The sequence below is a fragment of the Geospiza fortis genome, unplaced genomic scaffold (genome assembly GCF_000277835.1).
Source record: "Geospiza fortis unplaced genomic scaffold, GeoFor_1.0 scaffold1181, whole genome shotgun sequence".
In the NCBI taxonomy this organism is placed as follows: Eukaryota; Metazoa; Chordata; class Aves; order Passeriformes; family Thraupidae; genus Geospiza; species Geospiza fortis.
This window is the reverse complement of record NW_005054664.1, coordinates 93,025-102,476: the sequence shown is the minus strand read 5'-3', so window position 1 is coordinate 102,476 and position 9,452 is coordinate 93,025. Positions and strand designations below refer to the sequence as shown.

The 9,452-nt window shown below is 49.1% G+C and overlaps 1 protein-coding gene across 1 annotated transcript in view; it reads left to right on the top strand.

Annotated features, from left to right (window-relative positions):
* The window catches only part of SKAP1 (src kinase associated phosphoprotein 1), a 103,970-nt gene that overhangs the window by 33,576 nt on the left and 60,942 nt on the right, over positions 1–9,452 (top strand). Inside the window, exons 3-5 of the mRNA XM_031064993.1 lie at positions 3,041–3,138; positions 4,924–5,029; positions 7,843–7,868. Coding sequence (XP_030920853.1) covers positions 3,041–3,138; positions 4,924–5,029; positions 7,843–7,868 — 230 coding nt within the window. The remainder of the gene's footprint in view (positions 1–3,040; positions 3,139–4,923; positions 5,030–7,842; positions 7,869–9,452) is intronic.

The following is a 9,452-nucleotide window of genomic DNA, read 5'->3' as shown; positions in this document are numbered from 1 at the left end:
GTTTGGAGACCCAGGCGCGGCTAGCCGCGCTCCTCCCGTCCCCCCACCGCCGCTTTTTGGGGGTGAATTTGTCCCAGATGGGAATTCCCGCCCCCAGGCGCGCCCAGAACTTTCCACAGCTCCTCCACCCACAACACCTCCCTGCCCAATCCAGGGATTTCAGGGGCCCTGGTATTCCCCCAGTATTCCCAATATTCCCAACAGGAACAGGGCTCTGCCTCTCCCATTTTTCCCCCTGATATTCCCAACAGGAACAGGGCTCTGCCTGTCCCATTGTTCCCCCAATATTCACAACATTCCCAATAGGAAAAGGGTTCTGCCTCTCCCATTTTTCCCCCAGTATTCCCAATAGGAACAGGGCTCTCCCTGTCCCATTATTCCCCCAATATTCCCAATATTCCCAACAGGAACAGGGCTCTGCCTCTCCCATTATTCCTCCAATATTCCCAATATCCTCAATAGGAACAGGGCTCTGCCTCTCCTGTTTTCCTCCTGATATTCCCAATAGGAAAAGAGTTGTGCCTCTCCCATTTTCCCCCCAATATTCCCGACAGGAACAGGGGTCTGCCTTTCCCATTTTTCCCCCTGATATTCCCAATAGGAACAGGGCTCTGTCTGTTCCATTATTCCCCCCATATTCCTGATATTCCTGACTGGAACAGGGCTCTGCCTCTCCCAGTATTCCCCATAATCCCAATAGGAGCAGGGCTCTGCTCCCATAATTCCTCCAATATTCCCAATATTCCCAATAGGAACAGGAATATTCCCTGTCCCATTATTCCCTCTGATATTCCCAATATTCCCAACAGGAACAGGGCTCTGCCTCTCCCATTTTTCCCCCTAATATTCCCAACAGGAACAGGGCTCTGCCTCTCCCATTATTCCCCCAATATTCACAAATATTCCCAATAGGAAAAGGGTTCTGCCTCTCCCATTTTCCCCCAATATTCCCGACAGGAACAGGGCTCTGTCTGTCCCATTATTCCCCCAATATTCCTGATATTCCAGACTGGAGCCGGGCTCTGCCTCTCCCGTTTTCCCCCAGCTCCGTTTCCATGGTTACGGCCGACCCCGCACTCCGTTTCCCGGGAAATTGGATTTCCCAGGGATGCCGACCTGGGAGGATCCGGCTGGGAGGTTCTCAATCCAGAATCCCCAAATTTGGGGTGCTGCGGGACGAGGACGGCGCCAGGCTCCCCCTTCTCCTTCCCAGCTGACCCCAAATCCAAATTTGTGACCAAAAACCCAAAAATCGAAGTGCTGAGAAAAAAAAGGGAAGGGAGAGCAAAAAAACAAAAGTAACTTCTCTGGAAATTGGGGAAATGCCTTTTCCTGAGACCCTACCTGTGATATTTTTATTTTATTTCCCGGCTTTAATTCCCTAAATCCCAGCTCAGGAGGCCCTACCTGGCCAGGAGATTAGAGGAGCAGGTTTTGACAGGGAAAATTCCACATTTTTCCCCCAAAACAGGATCAGTTTTCCCCCAAAAAAGGCTCAGAATTCCCCAAATCCTGGTTCAGGAAACCCTACCTGGGTGGCAGATGTAAAGGGAGGCACTGACAGGGAAAAATCCAAAGTTTTCTCTGCAAAAAGGCTCAGAATTCCTTACATCCCAGTCCTACCTGGCCAGGAGATTTGAGGAGCAGGTTTTGACAGGGAAAATCCCACATTTCGCCCCAAAAAAAGGCTCGAGGCCCCAAAAATATCGAGGGGCAGCTCCTGTGACATTTTGATTTTCCATCTCCTGCCCTGGGCCCCCCGAGTTGCGTTTCCTGTGCTTTGAGGCCTCAGCATCCGCTGCAAAATCTCCATTTTTGGGGCCGTTTCAGTCCCAAAGCCGAGCTCGTGCTGCGGCTGAGCCGAGCCTAACGCGGCGAAGGGGGAAGGGCAAAACCCGAGCTTAAAATCCGAGCCAGAAGCGGCTCAGAAGGGGCGGGAAACGCTGGATGTGGAAGCCCCCGCTTCGGAAATGACGCGGCAGCGACAGGTCTGAGGTTTCGGGTCCCAGATCTGGAGAATCCCCTTGGTGCTCCCCCTGTCCCCGAAGAAAAACCCCAAAATCCCAAAATCCAGCCGGGAATTTTCCGGGAAATTTGCACTTTCTGGTTCCCTTCTCCATAAAATCCCCTTCCTTGAAAAATGGGATTTGTGAGGGGCTGGGCCTGCAAATCCCAACCCAAAACGGCCCCGAAAGGACCCTGGAGCTGCTTTGGGGTTTCTCCTTTGGCTCCATGACCCCAAATCCCGATCCCAAAGAGCTGGGACCCACCTGGCACCTGCTCCTTGCCTGGTTTGGGATGAGAAATGAATAAAAATTGGAATTTTTTCCTTTATTTCTCAGAAAAGGGGGGCCCGAAACGCCTGGGAGCAGCAGGGGGGGCAGCTCTGGGTTTCCAGGAGTATTTCCAAATTTCCTCATTTGCAGGAATATTTTCTGTATTTCCACATGGAAATTTCCTCATTTACAGGAATATTTTCCGTATTTCCACATGGAGATTTCCTCATTTCCAGGAATATTTTCCACATTTCCACATGGAAATTTCCTCATTTCCAGGAATATTTCCCACATTTCCTTGTGGAAATTTCTGCATTTCCAGGAGTTTTCCCATCTTTTCCCCATCCCAGGTGATGATTTTCCCAACCCAACCTCTTTTCCAAGCAGAAAATGGGAAAAGGGGAAATTTCATCCCAGAACATCCCCGGTTTTCCCCCCATGGGAATTTTTTTTGGGGGGGGAAAAAAACCCCAAAAAATCCCAATTTTGGGGGCAGGAACAGCCCTGGGAGGCTCCAGGTGAGCTCGGGGAGGAAACTCCAGCTGGGAATTCCAGGTGGAGCTCCTTGGCCGGAGCTCAGCTTTTCCCACCCGGAATTTTTTTGGGATCGCCCAGGACAGCCGGGAACGATCGCAGGGATCTGCCGGGGTTTCAGAGGAGGAGGAGCCCAAACCCCAAAGGTTCCTCCTCCTCCTCCTCTTCCTCTTCCTCGTTTTTGGGGTGTCCCCACCCTCCTGGCTTCCTCCTCGTCACCCCAATTGCAGCCGTCGCGGCGCCGTGGGAAGGGATCCCGGAGATCCCGTGGATCCCATGGATCCCACGGATGCCCCGATCCTGCAGGAGATCCAGAGGTTCCTGGAAGGTACCGGGTGCCTCCTCGCCCCCCCTCCTGCCCCACAAGGGAATTCCTGATGTGGGGTGGAGCTGGGAAGGGTTTGGGGTGGCTTTTCCGGGGTAGTTTGGGGTCTTCGGGTGTTGTGGGGTTTCCCCGTCCCTGACCCCGAGGAGAATTTGGAACCTCCCCGACCCAAAGGAGAATTTGGGACCTCCTTGTCCCCGAGGAGAATTTGGGACCTCCCCGACCCCGAGGAGAATTTGGGACCTCCCCAATCCCGAGGAGAATTTGGGACCTCCCTGACCCCAAGGAGAATTTGGGGCCTCCCTGACCCCGAGGAGAATTTGGGGCCTCCCCAACCCAAAGGAGAATTTGGGACCTCCCCAATCCCGAGGAGAATTTGGGACCTCCCCAATCCCGAGGAGAATCTGGGACCTCCACATCCCCAACCCCAAAATTTGGGGGCTCTGAGGCCTCCCTGACCCCAAAGAGAATTTGGGGGGTGGTGGGACCTCCCCGTCCCCGACCCCAACCTTGTGGGGGCTGTGGACCCCACGCTTGGAGGGCGCTGAGGAAGCAGCTGGGACCCTTTTGGTGGTTTTGGGGTTTCAGCTCTCATTTCCCGCTGCAGCAGCGCCGAGCTCATCCCTCTGCCGCCAAAACAGCCTGGAACCGCATCCCTCCTCCCCAAAACACCCCAAAACATTATCCATCCCCCCCAAAACACCCCAAAACTTCATCCCTGCCCGCCAAAACACCCCAAAACCTCATCCTTCCTCCCCAAAACACCCCGAAACTTCATCCCTTCTCCCCAAAACACCCCAAAACTTCATCCCTCCTCCCCAAAACACCCCGAAACGTCATCCCTCCCCAAAACACCCCAAAACCTCATCCTTCCTCCCCAAAACACCCCGGAACCGCATCCTTCTTCCCCAAAACACCCCAAAACATTATCCCTGCCCTCCAAAACACCCTGAAACCTCATCTCTCCTCTCCAAAACACCCATTCCCACATTTCCTGAACCCTTTCCCATTCCCAAATTTGCCAATTTTCCCATTCCCATTCCCATATTTTCTGATTTTCCCTTTCCCATTCCCCGATTTCCCGATTTTCCCATTCCCACATTTCCCGAATCCTTTCCCATTCCCAAATTTCCCAATTTTCCCTTTCCTATTCCTAGATTTCCTGATGTTCCCTTTCCCATTCCCAGATATCCTGATTTTCCCATTCCCACATTTCCCAATTTTCCCTTTCCTATTCCTAGATTTCCTGATGTTCCCTTTCCCATTCCCAGATTTCCTGATTTTCCCATTCCCACATTTCCCAATTTTCCCTTTCCCATTCCCACATTTCCCAAACCCTTTCCCATTCCCATTCCCAGATTTCCCGATTTTCCCATTCCCACATTTCCTGAACCCTTTCCCATTCCCATTCCCAGATTTCCCGATTTTCCCATTCCCACATTTCCTGAACCCTTTCCCATTCCCATTCCCAGATTTCCCGATTTTCCCATTCCCACATTTCCTGAACCCTTTCCCATTCCCATTCCCAGATTTCCCGATTTTCCCTTTCCCATTCCCACATTTCCCGAACCCTTTCCCATTCCCATTTTTCCCAATTTTCCCTTTCCCATTCCCACATTTCCCGATTTTCCCTTTCCCATTCCCACATTTCCCAAACCCTTTCCCATTCCCAAATTTCCCAATTTTCCCTTTCCTATTCCCAGATTTCCCAAACCCTTTCCCATTCCCACATTTCCCGAACCCTTTCCCATCCCCATTTTTCCCGATTTTCCCATTCCCGTTTTCCAGAGGCCGAGGATTACCTAGGCCGGGCTTTGCGGGAGGAGCCGCTCAGCGCCCGGGCGCGGGACCAGGGCGCCGCCATCCTGCGCTCCCTGCGGCGCCTGCGGGACAGGTGCGTTCCCCCGCATCCCCCGGAATTCCGGAACATTCCGGCCATCCCTCCCGCTGCAGGAATTTTGTGGGCATTCCAGGCTCAGGATAATGGGAGAACTCTGGGGAATTGGTTGGATTTTCTCTGGTTTAGGATGGGGGTTTTTATAGGGAAGGAATTCTGGGATATTCCTGATTTATTCTACAATTTCAGGATTTTTGCCTCTTTTTATTTTTATAAGGAAGGAATTTTTGGATATTCCTGATTTATTCCCTGTTTTCAGGATGGGGATTTACCCCTCTTTTTATAAGGAAGGAATTCTGGGATATTCCTGATTTATTCTGCAATTTCAGGATTTTTGCCTCTTTGTATTTTTATAAGGAAGGGGTTCTGGGATATTCCTGGTTTATTCCCTATTTTCAGTATTTTTGCCTCTTTTTATTATTATAAGCAAGGAGTTCTGGGCTATTCCTGATTTATTCTACAATTTCAGGATATTTGCCTCTTTCTATTTTTATAAGGAAGGAATTCTGGGATATTCCTGATTTGTTCCCTAATTTCAGGAATTTCCCCCACTTCTTTTAAAGAAGGAATTTTTGGATATTCCTGATTTATTCCCTGATTTCAGGATGGGATTTTCCCCCCTCTTTTGAGGAAGGAATTCTCGGATATTCCTGACTTATTCCAAATGGTGATTTTCCCCCCTCTTTTTCTTTTAAGGAAGGAATTTCTCATATTAACCCAAAATTAAATTAATCCCATTTTCACCTCCTTTTATCCCCGAGCTTGCTCCCACCACTAATTCTGTTTGGAGCCTTCTGGGTTGTCCCTTTCCGGAATTTTCCAGCCTTTCCCAGCTCGGCTGATGGAATTATCCCAATTTTCCCATCCATTTCCTCCTGGATCCATCATTAACCTGAAACCTGAGAGCCTCGGCTGAGCTGAAAAATGAATTTCAATCCGTTCCTCCCCTAACGGGAAATTCCCAATCCCATTTTCCTGGCTCCCATTTTTTTTTTTCCCTCCCCTCTTGTAAATCTTGCCCGTCATCGATTTTTTAAAAAATATTTATTTTCCCAGACATTCAAATCCTGGCTCCAAAGGTTCCATTCTGCCCCATCCCTCGGGAACATTTAATTAATTAATGAGGAAAAACCGGGAATTTGATTGGAAGCTACCTGGATTTTATGGATCCTGCTCAGAGGGTTTGGATTTCGGGATTTTTCCAGCTGCTCAAATCCCGTTGAACCCGAATTTGCCCAAATTTTTGCTTTTTTTTTTGGCTGTTGCAGGCCCAAAAATCCAAGAATACATCGGAAAAAATGGGATTTGGGATGAAGTTTTCTGCAGGAAGCGGGGGAGAAACAGCAAATTTAGGGAAAATATTGGCAAAATATTGGCAAAACTTGCTGAAAACCCAAAGGCTCCCAAAATGCAGCGTTTATGGATTTATCCAAGATTTCTGTTGGCAGAGGCAGAAATGAACTCGTGACTCTTGCACATCCCCAAAAACCTCTCCTCCCCCATCCCTAATTCCGTTTCATCCCGAATTTTCCTCCCCAGAGCAAAAATGATCCAACCATGGAATTAAACCCAAATCCTTGAGCTGAAATCAGATTTTTTTGCAGTTTTTTTGATCCTAAAAAATGAGAAAAAAGCAGGAAAATCCAGGCTTTTTTTCTTGTTTTTTTTTGGCCTTTTCCATCTGCCTCCCCGGAGCTGCTCCGGGAAGGAACGGAACTCAATTTTCCCATTTTTTTTTTAGGCCATTTCCCGGGATTAAAAATGACAGAGGTCGGGAACAAAGCCCCGGCGCTTTCGCGGAGCGGGAATTGCGAGTGACAGAAAATCATTCAGGAAATGTTGGCGCTAAAACGTGGCCGGGAAAAGCTCCTGAGGCAAAAATTCCCGGAAAAAAAAAAAAAAAAAAAAAAAGGGATTTTTCTGCTCTTCTTTGTCCAGGAGGCAGAAATATCCCGAATTTTGGGAATGCAGGAATTTTTGGGATGGGGGGAGTGCAGGGGTCTCTTAGAGATGATGTTTTCCTGCTTAAAGGTTGGAGAATTGGGATTTTCCATGGAAATGTTGGGATTTAAGGATAAAAAAATATGGGGATAAAAAGCTGGAGCTGCTTTCCCAGCTGCCCTCGTGTTGGGCTGGGTTTTTGGGATTTTGGGGTAAAATGGAGCAGCCACGGGATGGAGAAGAAATTCCTTGTGGAATTCGGGAACCAGGCCCAAAGGCATCCTGAAAAATTCCCAATTTTTCCTCCAAAAAACTCTTCCCAACCCAATATCCTGGGAAATTTTCTCCCTGTCCAAGAGCTCATCTTGGAACGGGCGCTTTGTGCTTTATTCCCGACCTTCAATGGGATTCCCAAATTTCCTGGTGCTGTTTCTGGATTTAAATGATTCCCAAGATTTTCCTGAAGCGGGGGAGAGGAAAGAATCCCGATTTTTTTTAATATTAAATCCTTTTTTTATTTTTATTTTTGGGAATGGGCAGAGCGTGGATCACCCTCCACCTGCTGGGAACGAGCTCAGTGAAAATCCTGGAATATTTTCGGATTGGAAGTGACTTTCAAAGGATTTGAGGGGGGAAAAGGTGGCAGGAATTTTTGTGTTTGGAGAAGGATGTGTTCCAAAGGATGGAAATCCCTGGAATTAGGGTTGGGAAGGGCCTTAAATGCCATCCCAATTCCTCCTGGAATTCCCTGTTTTTTTCCCATTCCCTGCGTTCCCAGATCCTCCCATCCATCCCCATTCATTCAGGCTGGAATAATCCTTGAGGAAATTCTGGGATTTGATGGCTCTTTTTTCCGTTTGGTTTTTCAGGTACCACCTGGAATTCCCACCCCAAGGTGAGTCCAGCTGGGAAGGGTCAGACCGGGGGGACGTTCCGTGCGCCAAATTCCCCAGGAAAAAGAATTTTTATGGATGTGGGGGGGCGGTTCTTGGGGTGGGAGAATTCCGCAGCAGGGATCTCATCCCAGAGAGCAAATCCCGCGATCTCTGTGGCATCGATTCCCGGGCTGGGAAGTTTTCCAGAAACTCCAGGAGTTTGGGAATGGTTGGGATCCATGGGGATCTCCTGGAGTTCCAGCGAGGTGGGAGCTACTGGAAGAAAATCCCTTCCTGGCATTCCAACCCATCCAATCCTTTATTCCAGGAACAAATCCCTTCCTGGCATTCCAGTCTATCCAATCTTTTCCTTCAGGAATCAAACCCATTTCCACCATTCCAGCTCCTCCGATCCCTTATTCAGAAATAAATCCCTTCCTGGCATTCCAACCCATCCAATCCTTTATTCCAGGAACAAATCCCTTCCTGGCATTCCAGTCTATCCAATCTTTTCCTTCAGGAATCAAACCCATTTCCACCATTCCAGCTCCTCCGATCCCTTATTCAGAAATAAATCCCTTCCTGGCATTCCAACCCATCCAATCCTTTATTCCAGGAACAAATTCCCTTCCTGGCAATCTGACTCCTCCAATCCTTCCTTTCCTCTGGGAATTAAACCCATTCCCAGCATTCCAGCTCCTCCAACCCATTATTCCAGGAATTAAACCCATTGCCAGCGTTCCGACTCCTCTGATCCTTTACTTCAGGAATAAAATCCCTTTTCACCATTCCAGTCTATCCAATCCTTTATTCCAGGAACAAATTCCCTTCCTGGCATTCCAACCCCTCCAATCTTTCCTTTCCTCTGGGAATTAAATCCATTCCCATCATTCCAACTCTTCCAATCCTTTATTCCAGGAACAAATTCCCTTCCTGGCATTCCAACCCCTCCAATCTTTCCTTTCCTCTGGGAATTAAATCCATTCCCATCATTCCAACTCTTCCAATCCTTTATTCCAGGAACAAATCTCTTCCCAGCATTCCAACTCCTCCAATCCTTTATCCAGGAATAAATCCCTTCCTGGCATTCCAGTCTATCCAACCTTTTCCTTCAGGAATCAAACCCATTCCCAGCATCCCGGCTCCTGCGATCCCTCCTTCCCCCAGAACAAATTCCAGCGCTTCCCTCCTGGCTCCGGGCTCGTTTCCAGCCCCTCCTGGCGAGGCCGGGGACGCGGCAGCCTCGCAATTCCCGCCGGGAGCGGCGTTATCCCGTTCCAATCAGAGCCTCGGAGCTTTAATTGCTTCCCAAGCATTGTTTCGCCCGTGAATCCAGCAGCTGGCACCCTTTGGAAAAGTCCAGCCGACAGCTGGGCGGAAAATTAACAAAAAAATGGGAGGGAGGGAAGATCCCAGCGCATCAAAGGCTCCAAATGAGGTTTTTAAACGGGGAAAGTTCATGGAATTTCCAGGGCGGAGGAGGAGGGAGGCTTTTGTTCCTTGGAATATTCTTTTGATGGAGTCGGAAGCTGAAGGAAAAGCAGGAAAATCGGGATGTGGGAGCGGGCGGGGATTTGGAAAGGGGTGCCCAGCTCGCTTCCGAT